This window comes from Hevea brasiliensis, chromosome 13 (genome assembly GCF_030052815.1).
Source record: "Hevea brasiliensis isolate MT/VB/25A 57/8 chromosome 13, ASM3005281v1, whole genome shotgun sequence".
Classification (NCBI taxonomy): Eukaryota; Viridiplantae; Streptophyta; class Magnoliopsida; order Malpighiales; family Euphorbiaceae; genus Hevea; species Hevea brasiliensis.
Window position 1 is genome coordinate 83,274,539 of NC_079505.1, and position 17,052 is coordinate 83,291,590.

Genomic DNA, 17,052 nt, shown 5'->3' on the forward strand with positions numbered 1-17,052 from the left:
AATCATTCTCCATTGGTCTGCATCTTTCCATAAGTGTGGGCTAATGGCATTGAATTGAACGTTGAGTCGCCTTCTTTTTTTATTATTTGGGTGCATTTTATACATATTATTCACCTCCTCTTATTGAAAGCTCTATTGGTTTACTGAATAAATGGTTGTTAGGGAAATGGACTTGTTAGATCATCAGGTGACCTTGTTGCATCCTCTGTGTTTGTCAATCCTTTGCTTCGTCTTCTTTGCATATTTCTTCATCAAATGGCTCACTTCTCCCCCAGCTGCAACCCACAAAAGCCTTCCGCCTTCACCGCCGAAGCTCCCACTTTTTGGAAACCTCCACAGAGTTGGGCTTTACCCTCACCGCTCCCTCGTCCCTTTGGCTCAGCGTTATGGTCCTCTCATGTTGCTTCATTTTGGTAGCAAGCCTGTGATCATTGTCTCGTCCGTAGAGGCGGCCCGCGAGGTCATGAAAACACATGATCTTGTTTTCTCAAGCAGACCCAAGCTAAGAATTACTGAGAAGCTTCTTTACGATCGCAAGGACGTGGCGGCTGCTCCATATGGTGAGTATTGGAGAAAGATGAAAAGCATATGTGTACTCCAACTCCTGAGCAACAAAAGAGTTCAATCTTTTCGATCTGTGAGAGAAGAAGAAGTAGCGATATTGATAAAGAAGATCGAGCAGAGTTGTTCTTCGTCTTTGCCAGTGAATTTGAGCGAGATGTTTTCTTCACTGGCAAACGATGTGATATGCAGGGTAGCTTTTGGGAAGAAGTATAGGGGAGAAGATAGGAAAAAGTTTAGGAAGCTGATGGAGGACGTAATGAGGTTATTGGGAGGCTTCAGCGTTGGGGAATTCATTCCTTGGCTTGCGTGGGTGAATTGGGTAAATGGTTTTGATGCGAAAGCTAATAGAACTGCTAAAGAGCTTGATAAGGTTATAGATGCAATCATTGAAGATCATATGATGAATCGAGATACAAAAGAAGATTCAAATAAGGATTTTGTGGATATTCTGCTTGAGATTCAAAAGGAAAACACTGATTCGCTTGACACTGAAAGTATAAAGGCTCTGGTTTTGGTATGTACCCTTCTCTCTCTCATTATCTCTCTCCCTCTCTCTGTGTGACTGACACTTTAATTTTTTTTTTTTTTTACGAGCAACCATTTATTCCTTAATTTCTTCCTTCCATATTATTAGAGAATTGTTATTTCATTTTTAAGAGAAGAATTTACTCAAGCAGACGCATGAAGTTTCTTAGGATGTTTTCCTTGTTTTGTTTTGCATTACAATTCACTGATTTCAAAATCATTAGTCTTCGCCATGTTTTTTCTTGACTGTCAGTTTAATAATAATACTAATAACTCCAAATAGACCTGGCAGCAGGTTGTCTTTGGACCGAAACTACTGGTTCAGTTGGATTTCGGTTCGAAAATAATTTTAATTCAAAATGATTTAAGAAAATTTCTGATTTGGTCTTAAATATTATTGAATTATAATAAATATTTAGATAGTATTTATAAACTAAATAATTTAGTTTTTAATGTAAAAAATTAAAAATACTGAAATATAAATTTAAATATAAATTAAAAAAAAAAAGAAAACAAAGTTTGAACTGAGCTGATTTCAGTTCAAACCAGCTGGTTCCAGGTTTGATTCAAGAGGAGAGGTCCCGAACCAATTTCAATCCGATTTAAAGGCTAAATCAACACTTGGCTGGGTCTATCTCCAAAAAGTTTATGTCAGTTCTTATTTTGAAAGGCAATAGTGCCGGTCTCACCAATTGCTTATAAAAATCCTTAGTTCAAAGAGATTAGAATTTAAATTTAAATTAACATGCTCTAACATAATTTTTTTTTCATTAAGGATATGTTTATTGGCGGGTCTGATACCTCTTCTACAGTACTAGAATGGGCGATGACAGAGCTAATAAGGCACCCTAGAGTCATGAAGGAATTACTGAATGAGGTGAAGAGAATTGGTGATGGAAAAACAGAAATAACAGAAGATGATTTGCAGGAAATGCATTATCTCAAATTGGTGATTAAAGAGGCCCTTCGATTGCATACTCCTTTCCCCTTACTAGCTCCAAGAGCATCAACCCAAGATGTTAAAATAATGGGATATGACATTACTGCTGGAACTATGGTTTTAATCAATGCCTGGGGTTTGGCAAGAGACCCAAAGTATTGGAGCAAGCCTGAAGAATTCTGGCCTGAGAGGTTCTTGAATAATTCTGTAGATTTTAGAGGCCACCACTTAGAGTTCATTCCATTTGGAGCAGGTAGGAGAAGCTGCCCTGGAATTCCATTCGCCATGCCAATTATTGAGACAATGTTGGCGAATCTGGTGAAGAAGTTTGAGTGGACATTGCCTGGTGAAGCCATGTTGGAGAACTTGGACACTGCTGAATCTATTGGTATTACGGCCCGTAGAAACAACCCCCTTTTTGCTATTGCAACTCCTATTTCTCACTAGTCTTAATGTGGGTAGCAATAACTATTCCTTTCTGGTGTTAATGTAGGTCCAAGTAAAAATTTCTCGGTAATGAAATGTCGTGGGCTCTACGGCAGCCTGAGTTGCAATTAATATTATTAATAATAATAAAGTCCACTTTTATCCTTTTTTTTTCAAAAGCAAACACTCCATAATTAAGATCATACTCAGTAGGCAGCAAAATTTTCTCTCTCACCAACAATTAATTCTCTCTTCAAGTCTTGCTCTTAAATAAGTCAGCATTTGAGAAGGAAAAGTTCATGTCCTGTCATTGAAAGTGATTATAAGGAGAAAGAAGGAACCATCAATTAAAAGCTCATTTAAAACTACTCAACCAGTTGAGAGAATAAAAATATTTGTTGAATTGTATATTTCATGAACAATAAAATTAATGGTTTTCATGATGAGTCCATTTGAGATTGTTATTCAACTTTGGATGCCACAATAAAAAAAAATCGAGTTAATATAAGAATGAATTTAACAATCATTAGATTAAATATTTATATATAAATTATTTTACATAAATATTTAATCTAATAGTTATAAAACTTGTTTTCATAAAAACAATCACAATAGAAAAAGAACTTTTACAATTAAAAAAAAGAGAGATAGAGAGAGTTTGACACTGATTGAGCTACTAAATTTTATTTTAGATTGAATATACAAATAATTATAAATTTTATGTTGTTATATTTGGATATCAAAATTCTTTTGAAAGGCCAGATCAGAGAGCTGATTTCTTTTGGAGATGGTATAAAACAAGCTGACCAGCTATTCAGAACAAAAACTGTAGAGCTTGCTTTAGCTATACTTATTCTGCAGCATCAATTGGAAGCTTACGCCAGGAATCAAAGCTCCAGAGAGAAATAATACGGCATCTCTCAGATCACTACTAAGTAAAATATATAAGTAGCATAACTAACAGACCATATACATCACATTACACCGAAGGAATCCATGCCTACATACGATGTATGGATCGGATAAAATATGAGTAATAGGACAAATAATGACCAGTCATGTGCATAACTTTGTACCATACTATTGGTTCCAAAATTGGGATTCGCTGTGAATCTCTGGATTCTATTCTGTTATTGAGAACAATGTTCTATCAGGTTCATATTGCTCAAATACCTTCAAGCCCAGATCAGTGTGACCTTATATCCTGAATATAGCGACTTACTTGCTGAACACCAAGAAACAAGGCATCAGCAACAAGAAAGATTCCAACCTGCATCAGAAATAAAATGAACATTAAATTTCTAAGCCAAAAGCTGCTTATCCAAGAATGTTACTTCACCATAAAGGCAAATATTGTAATTACCAGACGCGCAGAGAATAATAATCGATAACCCCAACCTTCTTTGGCAGCTGCAACTCTTTGTTGATCTGTCCATCTAAAGTTGAATGGGAATTAGCAAAAAAGTCGATGTCTGGTACGACCCAATACAATATGACAGTTTCAAATATTATACAGTAAATTCCATTCAGCAGTCAAGTTATGATGAATGATAGACCAACTGTTAACAGTAGGAAAAGAAGTTGGTTCAAAATTGGTAGAAATCAGGAAATAATTCTACACAATAGACTGTTTTGCAAGCAAATATATACTCATACAACTTAGGAGAACACAAAGGCCGTAAAATTAATCATTGCCTTTTTTTTTTTTTCTTTAACAGAAAAAAGGGCTTTGGACCAGCTTTTTGGGCAAGCAACAAAACGCTGCTTTTCAAAGATGCCAGTTTGGGAAGTTCCACTTCAAATGCAGGCTGCAAAAAGCAACCAGCCTGCAGCAGAAAATGGGCTCAAACTATGGCCATTTATCATGATAAAACCTATTGATATATAATTGAATGTGATGCCCCATATGCTGGGTGGCCAACCTTCTTATTACATTGGAATCCAATCTAACACTAAGAGCATTTACATGAATATCAGGCCTGCATATAATGGAAATGCAAATTTCAGAAACAAATGGTATTTATTTTATCTATCACAGGAAAACAATCAGGACAAGATTAGATAATATATCCTATCTTATCATAAACTGATGAACTTTTGCTCATACATCAGAACAAGGACTGTCATGTATATTTAAAGAAAAAAAATACATCAACTTTTTTTCACTAGGATCATTAAAAATAGGCAAGGATGAGATGTATACCCAAGGAATTCAGAAACCCCACCAATTCCAGCAAACTTAAGAGGCTGAGGACCTTCTATGACAAGATCCTACTCCATACAAGTCAAAAGATGGGTTAAATTTCTTTTATTTGATCAGTATACAAAAAATTCACATTGGAAATCTTTATACCTCTTCTGCAGCAGCCTCAAGGCCCCCTTGAACCCAATAAAGGTTTCTGTAACCAGAATTGCACAGCAACTCACAAGCAGCTAGAGATCTGTGAATATTCAAAAGAAAGCAGAAATTTTGTCATAAGATATAAATTTTATAGGCAATGAAACTCCAGGTGCACCCTAAAGCTACCATAAGAATAAACACTCCTTCAAACACATAGATAAATCTGATATTAGAAATTATTATTGGATTAAACTAAGAATTCACCTCAATCCTCTCTGGCATGCAACTATCAGGTCTGCATCTTTTGGAAACTTCTCCTCAACCTTTGATAAGAACTGGCTGGTAAAAATAGAAACCCAATGTACAAGGAACATATTCACATGCAAACAAAAATATGTGCAAGTAATTAAGAAAGTTAAACCTATTCATCACATACTTATCATAAGACAACGAAGGCACACCACTCCACCAGCCTCCTACAAATGCACAAGCCATTTAAAAACAATGAATGCACAAAGTAATAAGAAAACCAAAAGTGATTAAAGGAACAATAATCTTTCTACGCCTTATTCAACGGTGACATGCTTTGAGTCAGGCTGATCATCTGACATTGACTCTCCCATTCCCATTAGGCCTATAACCAGCATTGTTGAAATCATAAGATTTTCAATTCAAATCACATGATTCGAGTCGATTCCCCTCCCTAGCAATTCGAATCTATTGGCCAAATCGAAAACATACATGAATCGGTGCTAAATGAGTGAATCAATAACGAATTGGACAGATCAACTGATTCTTTCCCTATAGCACTTTAAAGAACCAACAAGTGCAAAATTCAAATTTTAACTTTAATATTAGCAAGAAAGAAAATTAAACCTCCCCCAAGTAATCTGCACTAAGATTAAAATTTTAAAAACAATTTAGAAAACAAAAATTCACATACAGTAAATAAAACCAAATGACTCTTCATGCATGATGCATCTACATCTTCCACTCCTATTTTGGTATTCCCCACTATTTGAATACTTCCCAAGCTAACTATGACTTGCCATGTACAATGATAACACTACCTACCCTAGATTTTATAATTTATATTGTATTATTATATAATAAAGAGTTAAAGTATCTTTTTTTTCCCTTTAATTTATCATTGTATTATGCATTTATTTCATATACAAGAGAGTATCCATTGGTGCATGATGTTTGCGGATGATATAGTTCTAATAGATGGGACGCGAGAAGAGTCAATAGAAAGCTAGAGTTTTGGAGAAATACTCTAGAGTCAAAGGGCCTTAAGTTAAGTAGAACGAAAACAGAATACATGCATTGCAAATTCAGTGAAAGCCGAACTGGTGATAGGGAAAGAGTTAGTTTGGATGGAGTGGTATTGCCCCAAAGTAATCACTTTAAATAGCTCGGCTCAATTCTTCAAGTAGATGGGGGATGTGAGGAGGATGTTAGTTATAGGATTAAAACTTGATGATTGAAGTGGAGATATGCCACGGGAGTTTTATGTGATTACAAGCTTTCCAATAAGTTAAAAGGAAAATTTTACCGTACAGCCATACGACTGGTCATGTTATATGGTAGTGAGTGTTAGGCAATGAAGGAGTCGTATGTGTTTAAGATAAGAGTTGCGGAGATGAGAATGTTAAGGTGGATGAGTGGCCATACTAAACTAGATAAAGTCCGTAATGAGAGTGTTAGAGAAAAGGTAGGAGTGGTGCCAATTGAGGATAAGTTGAGAGAAAGGAGATTGAGGTGGTTTGCTCATGTGAAGCGTAAACATACGGAGATTCCAGTTAGACAAGTAGAGCACATTTGGTTAGAGGATAAAAAGAAAAGAAGGAGTAGACTTAAACTGACTTGTAGGAGAGGATAGTAGTACAATATGACTAGAAGCATTACACATTTCCGAGAAGTTAGCCCAAAATCGTTTAGAGTGGAGAAAGAGAATCCATATAGCCGATCCCAATAAATTTTTGGAATAAAAGCTTAGTTGAGTTGAGTTGTATTATGCATTTATTTTATTTTTATACGGTTAGTACTCCCACATCTTGATAGAATATAATTAGAATTTAGTTTAGATTAGAGTAGCCATTAGTGCCACTGCCAGCTTTAAATTTTAAAGCACTTTATTTTAGAGAAAAGATCTATAAGTTATGTATATGTGAAAATAAATCATATTATGATGTATTTCGTCTCCTTTACACTGCTGTATATTGTTTTTAGTCACTTTCTAAAATTCATATTGAATCTTGCTATTTGATTCAATTCGATTCTCAATACCCAATTAAAAAAAGAAGCGACTTGATTCTCGATTTGAATCTTGATTTGACAACTATGCCCATAGCAATTGTACAAATATGATCATGATACTCTCCATCAGCTAAAATTATTATATATGATAACAAAGATAAAAAGATAAGAATGGTAAGGCATGTGATAAGATTTATGAAATACTTGAGAGAAGGAATCATATGATACCCATTATAAAATTTGTGATCTTTCTTGAAATAGTTCCCATCTCAAATCTATCATCAACTTCAAAGATTGGAATCCAAGTTGAGCCTTTAACCCATGCCTTCAAAAGAGGTGAATAATTAACTCAATGGCAAAGGAGATAAAAATGTGCAAAAGGTAGACAAGTCATGGTCGTCAAAGAATCAGGACAAAACCACAAATAACGCCAAATAGTGGAGTAAAAAGATCTAATTGCCAGATTGTGAACAAAAATTACAGTAAATGAATCAATAATAGAAGAACAGAAAGGCCAACTCATTATGCATTGTAAAATTTCATTATAGCGCTTTCAGATCAACAAGAACGAGCAACAAACAAGTTGCTAAGACACAAGATCAACCACTACATTGCAAACAGCAAAGTCAGTGAAATTCTCCCAATGACAAAATTATCTTCATAGATGTTATATAACCATCAAATGGAAGGAGTTAAGTCACATAGTATCTAAAGAACCAGCAATTAGGGACATTAGAACTTCCAACATTTGACATTAAACAGGGAAAGAGGAAGCAACGGATAGAAAATGGTACTATACCTTTTTCTTCTCAACTGAGGGTCGAACATCCAGTAAGGTTTTGTTATTGAGTTGAATTGCATAACCTGCTTCCCTTGGTGTAAGAACATTAACTTTTCCTTCCCTAATCTGGACATGCAAAACAATAGAAAAAGGAATAAAACAAGCAAAATTTATGAACTGTCAATGCAAACTTCAGTAACTCAAATTAAAGATTGCAATACATAGAAAAACTAAAGATGGGTTCAATTAAGAACAAATGATCAATATAAAAAGGTTCCTTCGTACGCTTACATCCTCAGAGACACACAGGCTGACACACAAATTAAGACTAGCAACCAAGATTCCAGCTTTCTCGACTGATAATATTAATGCTGTGATATGAAATCATTACCATAGCGTCCCATCTCCTCTTTGCAGCAGCCATATCTCTCATTTGCTTCAAATCATAGTCTTCATCTGCAGCTTGCATTTGCATAACCCTCCTATGCTGCTGTTCAGGGAAAATGAATTTAATTGATAACCGGTACAAAACTAAGAAGAAAAGGAAATTAAAAAAAAAAAAGTAAAAAAGAAGCAAGAATCAGAGCTCAGAGAACACCCTATGACGATTGAGAGTTCTAAAAGGGGGGCTGAGTATCAGAGAAGGTGGCATTGAAGAGTTGAAGTAATTCAACTTTCCCGAAAATTTAGCTCTCTGTTCTTTTTGAAAGCTGGAATGTGAAACTGTGAGAGCATTGAGAGATGGAAGCCGTAGAGAATCCATTACTGCCTGCGAGTTGGTAGAGGGGACTGGAAAATTTTTTCCTGAACTTTGCTTATCCCGGATCGTTTTTTCTTCTGAGCAACTTTATCCGGATTAGTTTGTCTTTCGCGCAAGCTTGGCGTTTTGTTCTGGTAACTTTAACGATTAACAAAATAAAATTATAATATAAAGTCAGTCCAGGCGATGCCGTTTTGTACCAAGATGAAACAGATCGGTTCTTTTCTTTCCTTCTAAATTAACCCCTGTACTTATTAAAAAAATTCAGTTTAATCCATTTATAATTTTTTTTATCTAATTTAATTTAAAATTTTCAATTTAAACTTAATTTAATCTAAAAAAAATATGAGTTAAATTTTTTAATTTTTTTAATTTTTAAATTAAATTAAATTTAAATTTTTATATTAAATTGAATAAAAAGTTAAAAATAACAAAATCAAACTCCCCTATAAAAAATAAAAGTGTAATTGAATTTTAAGTCATTCTAAATTCCTACACAGTAATGTTTTATTTTAGACTTTTTTTTTTCTTTAAGAAAATTTTTTTTCTGAGGTGATTCTTTTATCAAATTATAAATTTTCATTCTAATAAAAGCTTCATACAATGAAAAATTATTAAGCCTATTCACAAAATAGGCTAACTATATAATACATGCTCCCTTATATATAAATTTTTATTTTTTTATATTAATAATAAGTGAAATTCATAAATTTATAAAAAAGTTTCTTAAAATTCAAATTAAAAGTTTGAGAAAAAAAATAATTAAATAAACGGAGGCAATTTTATAATGTAGTGTTAATAGAAACACTGTTGCGGCAATCTCAAACAATTATTATTTTCAATTTTGGCCCTCGAATCTCATAGTTATGCACTTTCCTATTTAATCATCACCAATAATTACACCTTTTATTTTTTTTTTTTAAGACAATTTACATTTATATCTGTAAAATATGATAGAAAAACCAATTTAATTTCTTTATTTTTTTTTAATAAAAAATAAGTTAGTTCCGTTATATACTTCTTTCAATAAAATAATTATTTTATTAAAATTCATCATTTATAATACTTTAAAATATAAAATCCAATTAATTAACTTTAAATTTTATCATGCTAATTAAGATTTGACTCTCCACAGTAATATCAAAATTTTTTAAAAATTAAAATTCAAACTAAAATAAAATAAATTATCAAAAAATTAAATCGAGTTAAAATTGTAAATTTGATTCTAAATAATTTTAATTTAAAAAAAAAAACCAAAATTTAGTTTAAATTCTGTTTTTTAAAGAATCCATATCCGGTGGTGGTGGTCCTTCTTCTAAGGTTTTAGAGCCGCTGAAGAGGAAGGGGAGGCATTAATTGAATGTCCCTTTTTTCTTTATTGTCCACCCTTCTTTGAATTAAAAAAAAAATAAAAAAAAGAAAATCCATTAAGATAAAGAATATAATTTTTTACCAGATAGGAAAAAAATATGCGTAGCAATTATATCAGCATGGATTTATATGAAAAAGGCAGCTAACGTGATCACTGGTTGATACAAGGTTAATAATAGGAGGGAGAATGGTGTAAGAAACAAGCAAAAAGGAATGATCATGTGAGACTATAATTATACAGTAAAATGGTTATTTAATCTAAAATATTCTAATTTAATAATAAATAGACATATATAAATGAGTATATATATATATATAAATTATTTTTTTATATGATTTCTTATTAGAAAGGGTGTGAGTAATATTTTATATAGAATTAGCACATAAAATAATAAATTCATCGTAATATTAAAACAATTATAATTTTTTAAAAGAAAAATTGTTTTTAGCATATTAAAAATAATGTTTTACAGCAACTGATTTGATACTGTATAATTGGTTTATCATGCCATTGATAGCATATGACGACTCGTGGGCAACCAGAGGGAAAGCAGCCTCCACTTTCCACAAAAGAAAGTTCCAAGAACCAGCTAAGGTCATAGCCACTTTTACTTGCTACCCAACAAACATTTCATTCCCATTCCGCTAATGGACTTCTCTGCCCGCTGTTTCCACGCTTACTTTTCTCTTTATCATTCTGCATCCAAGAAATGTTAAGGAAACTCATCTCTTGCTAAGGTATTTGCTTGTTTTCTTTGCGCTAATAAATGCTGCAGGATTTTCATTTCTTCTTAAATTACACTGTAAAGACGTGTTTTCTTTTTCGAAGCATACGGAGTGAGTTCTGATGTTGGTTGCTGTGGAATTTGGACGGTTGCAGGTCTTTTAATTAGCTGGAAAAGTGATTAATATCCCTTTAAGCTGCTTCTTTGCAGCAGGAGTGTCTTCATTTATGCCATATCAACTGTATACACCTGCAACTCCAAGCTATGGAAGTCAAACCCCAAATTCAGAGAGAAGGCTGGACAGAAAGTACTTGAAGATAGATGATAATTACCATAGTCTGGAGCAGGTAAGATGTTGATGCCACAGAAGCTGTGATGGGAAATTTTTGGTTTGTGTTTTGATCAATGAGCACTCATTATCAGGATTCAAGGATTAAGGGCTAGTTACAAATGAATGAGGGCACTACTTTTGAGAAACCATATGAAACGTGTTATCAAACAGAGGAACATTATAGATAAAACAAGGTTCAAGCTAGGGTTCTTAAGAATCAATGATCAGTAACTTTTAGGTATCACAACCAAGACAAGGATTCCTCAACATACAGTTAAGTAGTGATCTCACCTTACAGGTGTCTATGGCTTGGTTATTTGGGGCAGGTTACCTGAAGGGGTGCCCTCAAACCGGTGACTAGACAACTGATGTACATAAGAATCAAGTACTCTTAGGAGCTAACTTCCTTCCCATTACAAAGGCTGTTGAATCAGCTGCATAATGATTCTCTAATATCAAAAGAAAACCATATCCAACCAAATTCAATTTTCAGTTATTCAAGCTTTCAATCAGGCTCTCCTTTAAAATTAAGCCAACATTCCTTTTGTCTTCTTGCTTCAGCATTAGATTTAGATAGTGATTGTTATTTATCTGTACATCGAATGGTATCGTTGTGGAGGACCAAAGTGGAGCCAATTTTGTTTGAGAAGTTCTTGAGGATTTGGTTCAATTGGAAGAAAAATTTTGTTCTCTTGGATTTTGAAGTTTTTCTGATGTTTTTCTGCTTTTCTAAGGGGAAGAATACTTCCTTTTCTCCATAAAGAAAGTGTTCTGTCTTACATTCAATCTGTCATCACAGGTTACTAATGGCCTAGTCTTCAAATCTCATTGTGGGTATTGATTTCACAAAGAGCAATGAGTGGACAGGTTGGGCTTTATCTATCAGTTGTTCATTTTTTTTTCCAGGACTATGCTGAAGCTTCTTAACCTGCTTCACTATTAGGTGCAAGGTCATTTAACCGAAGAAGCCTACATCACATTGGAGATGATCAGAATCCCTTTGAGCAAGCTATATCTATTATTGGAAAAACATTGCCTTGTTTTGATGAGGATAACTTAATTCCCTGTTTTGGATTTGGAGAAGGTAATTCTCTGAACAGATGTCGCATAGCCATTTTAAAATTTTATATATCTATGAACTTATTAATGTCATATATAAATGAGCAGCATCAACACATGATCGAGAAGTTTTCAGTTCTTATCCGGATGAGAGTTTCTGTAATGGATTTGGGGAAGTGCTAAGATGATATAGAGAATCGGTCCCTCATTTACGACTTGCAGGTTCCAATTTGAATCGTTCTTTCTTTAACCTGTTTGTTTTCTTCTGTTTTTTCTCAGCTGCTCTTGTGCTTGTTGATTTTCACTCCCTTCTTTCTTTGCAGGGCCAACATCATTTGCACCTATCGTTGAAATGGCCATTACTATTGTTAAGCAAAGTGGTGGACAATACCATGTTCTGGTGATAATAGCTGACGGACAGGTAATATTTCATGTTCAATATTTGATTATAATTTGTGGAATTTTTCTGATATATAAGCAATCACTGATTTTATTTTTCCTTCTTTTGGTCCAATCAATAGTTGGATGGTTCTTGAATGATTAAAGTATGATAAATTTAAAATTCTCTCTAAAATTTTGTTTTAATTTCATTTCATTTCAAGTAGTTAGAAAGCAATCAGTTTAGTTCTAGCCCATATTAAAGCTATATAGAACACTAAATTCAGAACTTTGGCTAACTACATCGCTTTGCTGAACTTGAACTTTCCTGCAAAATGTAATTTCAAAATGTGAGTTGTTTTCCAAACCTCTCAATGTTGTTACACAGTAATCTTTCTACTAACCAAACATACTGAAGTAAATTAGATACGTGAAATGTGGTTGCATTAATCTTGGCAAAGTTTCTTGGCTAGTTGAGTTCTGGGCTTCAGGTTATTTGTTGATTTGCACAGATATTGCTGCTGGCCTGGAAAAAAAATAAAAAAATAAAAAATCCTATGGACATATTAGTAACTCAACTGAGTTTCATGATTGAAAATTTATTGGTAATTCAAGCAAATGGTGGAGAAAATAAGGATCTTGTATAATTAATGGCCTTGGATAGCTGGAACTACTATGAGCACTAATGAAAATTTTGGTCTAAAGTCTAAACTCCACAATTTACTACAAAATATTGATGCAACAATAGAATATATCATGGTTGAAGCAATTTTATGTTGTCCTAGGTGACCAGAAGTGTTGATACTCAGTATGGTCAACTAAGTCCACAGGAAAAGAGAACTGTTGAAACAATTGTGAAAGCAAGGTACGTAAAATGATTTAGGCTTGTTTCAAAAGTAATATTTCTCGGCTAAAACACTTTTTGATGTGATTATCAATTTGCAGTGAGTAACCCCTGTCAATTATATTAGTTGGGGTTGGAGACGGACCATGGGATATGATGAAGGAATTTGATGACAACATCCCTGCTAGGGCATTTGACAATTTCCAGGCAAGTGGGTTTTGTCTTTTCATTTACTTGGGACTAGCATGGTTCTGTATCTTGTTGTAGTTCATGCTAAGTTCAGAAATGTACCTTTTGTAGTTTGTGAATTTTACGGAAATAATGTCAATGAACATGGACCGATCTAGAAAAGAAGCAGAGTTTTCCCTTGCGGCCTTGATGGAGATACCTTCCCAGTATAAAGCAACACTAGAGCTCAATATATTGGGGTAATGATTTAATTTCTAATCTGGATCAAGAGGTTCTACCATTTGCAGCCACAGACACTGTTGCAAGTCAAGGGATTCCCCTCATTTTTTTCCTTCTTGTTTTCTTTCCCAGTTCTACTAGAGGGAAGGCTGTAGATAGAGTTCCTCATCCCCCTACTCAGTATGGTGCAGCTTCATTCAGCAACTCAAAACCTTCAAGATCAAGCAGTTTTCATTCAAATGCACCATCTTCTTGAGGACATGATAGAGCCAGTACAGCACCTCCTGTGAAGCTTGCTTCTGATAATCATGTACTTCAACAGTACTTTGCTGAATCATGTTACATATTTATTTTTTTTTTCATAATTTTTTTTGGCTTCACTGGTTTTAGTCCAAATATAGTTTAATTTATTGTTGAAAGAAGATTAAACAATTGCAATCTCTGTTGAGCATAACGAATTTCATAATTTTCTTTGACATGCCTCCGACAGCTTTGTCCTATTTGCCTTACAAATGCAAAGGATAAGGCATTTGGTTGCAGACATCAGGTAATGTATTCATAGACTCTTGCTCTCTCTTCCCTTAGCAATAGCATGGACGTGGGAATTTATACCTAGTTTAAGCTTTATTAAATTGCAGACATGCTGTGAATGTGGACAAGGCCTTCAGTTATGCCCTATCTGCGGGAGCTCCATTCACACCAGGATAAGGCTCTACTAAAATCATATTTGCTTTTATCCTAGAAGAGATAAAGAGCATCAATCACTAGCACCATACTGTCTTGTTCTTGGATTAGGGGTAACAAATCTTTGATCTTTTCAGATGGAAGGGAACTCACCTGACCATTGTGCTTTGTACTATTATCTGTCACATTAACTATTGAATGCATGGAAGGACAGGAGCTACTGCTGGCTTCCGTCAATGGTGCAATCCTGGCTTAAACAGTAGACTCAGCAGTTGTTGTCCAGTATTCGCATTCGCCAGTCAATTTTCTGTGAATCTATGTGTATATACATGGTTTCTGCTAGTAACTGTTGCTTTTCTGATTCTGTAACTTTTAAAAACCCATTGAGATGGTGTTATGTCTTGCATAGACTGTTGGTTTATTGTGTTCTTAAAACTGCAGAACTTGTCTACGCACCATGACAGATGATTACCAACGTGAAAAAACGGTATGTTGACATGGCAAGCTTCATATATAGGATCCAACATTAGAATAAAATGATTGAGTCTTGAAAGCGGATTCGTCATTAATCAGAACTTCCCAATTCCATTGGATTTCATTTGTATATTTGTGAATTTCAAATAATGAGGCATTTGAATTTAACATGAGTAGTCAGGGTAAGATTTGGAGAGATGTAAGATTAATTGGGTTTTATATATGGTGATCATCGGGAGCAATGCTTATTTTACTTTGTAGAATGGGAAAATGAATTCCATGGAAGTAAGAGAATCCATGCATGGAGGAAGTAGAGCCACTCACATGGAAATATTTCGTTGTTGTCAAATTTATCACCATTAACAAGCGCACCAAAAAATTCCAGCTCTCTTAAATACGCTCAGCTAGATTTTACTACACTTGTGGCTTCCATTAAAGAAATCGCGAGACCACATAACTCCGTGAACGTAAAGAGAAAAGTAAATCCACCATCTCTCCTTCATAAACCCCATCTCTACTTAATTTCTTCATGCATCACTAACAATGCACATACATACCTCTCTGAAATGGCGTCAGCAACCAGATTTTCATATCACAAGCTGAGGGATGGAGGACCGTTGGATGATGAAGAAGAAAGAGCTTTCAGAAGGATAAAGAATTTTTCTGGGCTCAGGGGGTTCGGCATTAATAATAGGAGGCGTGTGAAGCTTCAAATCCCGGGGTTGAGAAGGTTCTTGAGAAAAACATGGTTTCTAAAGAGGGCTAAATTTTGTTGGGGTAAGGCTTTGAAGAGGTTGAAGAATAGCCAAGCACACATGAACGATCTTTTTGGTGGAAATTTTCTGGTCATGCAGGTCAGCCACAGCCCTACTCCTCCTTTCAAGTGTGGTGTTCAGAGACCTTACCCTCATCGCTTGCCTGCCTCAAGACATCCACTCGGAAGATTTTCTTGATCTACTTTAAACTTGTTTCCTTGCAATAAGTCTGTTTTCCTATCAGATTATTAGTTTAAACTTCGTCTTGCATGCATGTCATGCTGGTTTCCTAGTAATAATTTCTTTCCCTCTCATAATTCCCTTTTGCTGCATATGAACACGTGATTATATTAATTATATAGCTCGCTTAATTAAATTGTTCGGTTAACAAAAAATTAAAACCATGATTTGAAATTAAATTAAATTGTTCAGAATTTCTGGATTAGGACAGACTATTTTATATATACAGAATTATTGAAAGCTAGCATTAATTAATATCGATGCGCATGCTGAATATATAGTTGGAGAGGGCATATTTAAGGCACCGCTTTAATTGGTTCATTGATAAATTTTTTTTTTATTACTATTTTAAGAAAAATAATATTTTATTTTATAACGAAAAATAATGTTATGAAAAAAAAAAGAGTTTTTCTAATGAATATCCTGAGAACACTGATTAATTAAGAAGCAATTAAATTATGTTAATCTCTTATGATATTATAATTAAATGTAAATAATTTGTAATGAATATGATACATGAATTTTATAACAATGAATGTAGATAATAAATCTAAATAATTTCTCTATTCCTTCCTTTTGTTTGCCAGTAGTTATTGATTGCAAATTAAATATTAAGCTTCTTATTCTAAGTTAATTATCTTGATGAACGTACACCATGGTCGGGAACATGACGGTCAGAGGAACGAGTGTGAATGATCCAAACAAATTCACAGAGTCTGAGTCTCCCATGAAAGGCTGTAATCAACGAGTTCCCCGCTGCAAAGAAGATTGCATGAAGGTGGAACTGTCTTTTGACGTTCTCTTTCGAATTCATGAATTTGAGTGTTGACGAAGTGGCTGCCAAAAACTTGAACTTGAGTGGATGATTTCAATTATTGCATTAACTCGATCGATGCAGGCTGCTGAAGATTTGGAATTTGAGCAAGTTATCAGGGTTTGTAGATTCTTTCAATTCCCAGAGAGCAGGAACTTGGCCGCCTACAGCAAGTGCTCAATACGTGCCAACCTCAGAATCCCCTAGATGTTGAATCACTTGAAGATATTGCACAAGAAAATAAACCAGCATCATGAAAGACGCATCAATGAAAATTTGTCTTTTGAATGAACGAATTTTATGAAGTCTCTTTTTTAATTGACGTTATTAATTTGGAGAGATTATAGTTTAGAAAATTAAAAATTTAGAATTT

At 34.1% G+C, this 17,052-nt stretch overlaps 2 protein-coding genes and 1 pseudogene across 3 annotated transcripts; 2 read left to right on the forward strand and 1 right to left on the reverse strand.

Annotated features, from left to right (window-relative positions):
• Window positions 1-2,620, forward strand: LOC110665604 (cytochrome P450 736A117). The gene is made up of 2 exons (XM_021825806.2): window positions 1-1,078; window positions 1,865-2,620. The coding sequence occupies exons 1-2, from the start codon at window positions 152-154 to the stop codon at window positions 2,474-2,476; spliced, it is 1,539 nt and encodes a 512-aa protein (XP_021681498.2). The 5' UTR covers window positions 1-151; the 3' UTR covers window positions 2,477-2,620.
• A 722-nt stretch (window positions 2,621-3,342) lies between these two features.
• On the reverse strand, window positions 3,343-8,746 carry LOC110665605 (rhodanese-like domain-containing protein 11, chloroplastic). 2 transcript variants are annotated; one of them, XM_021825808.2, is made up of 10 exons: window positions 8,435-8,746; window positions 8,228-8,323; window positions 7,855-7,962; window positions 7,284-7,380; window positions 5,233-5,272; window positions 5,061-5,135; window positions 4,809-4,896; window positions 4,659-4,726; window positions 3,819-3,891; window positions 3,343-3,725 (listed from the first exon to the last, which is right to left on the reverse strand). In XM_021825808.2, the coding sequence occupies exons 1-10, from the start codon at window positions 8,597-8,599 to the stop codon at window positions 3,642-3,644; spliced, it is 894 nt and encodes a 297-aa protein (XP_021681500.2). In that variant the 5' UTR covers window positions 8,600-8,746; the 3' UTR covers window positions 3,343-3,641. The 2 variants fall into 2 exon arrangements, with proteins under 2 accessions (XP_021681500.2, XP_021681499.2); XM_021825807.2 differs by having other exon boundaries at window positions 8,228-8,326; window positions 8,435-8,745.
• A 1,742-nt stretch (window positions 8,747-10,488) lies between these two features.
• LOC110665618 (E3 ubiquitin-protein ligase RGLG2-like) lies at window positions 10,489-15,982 on the forward strand (annotated as a pseudogene).
• Window positions 15,983-17,052: the final 1,070 nt, after the last annotated feature.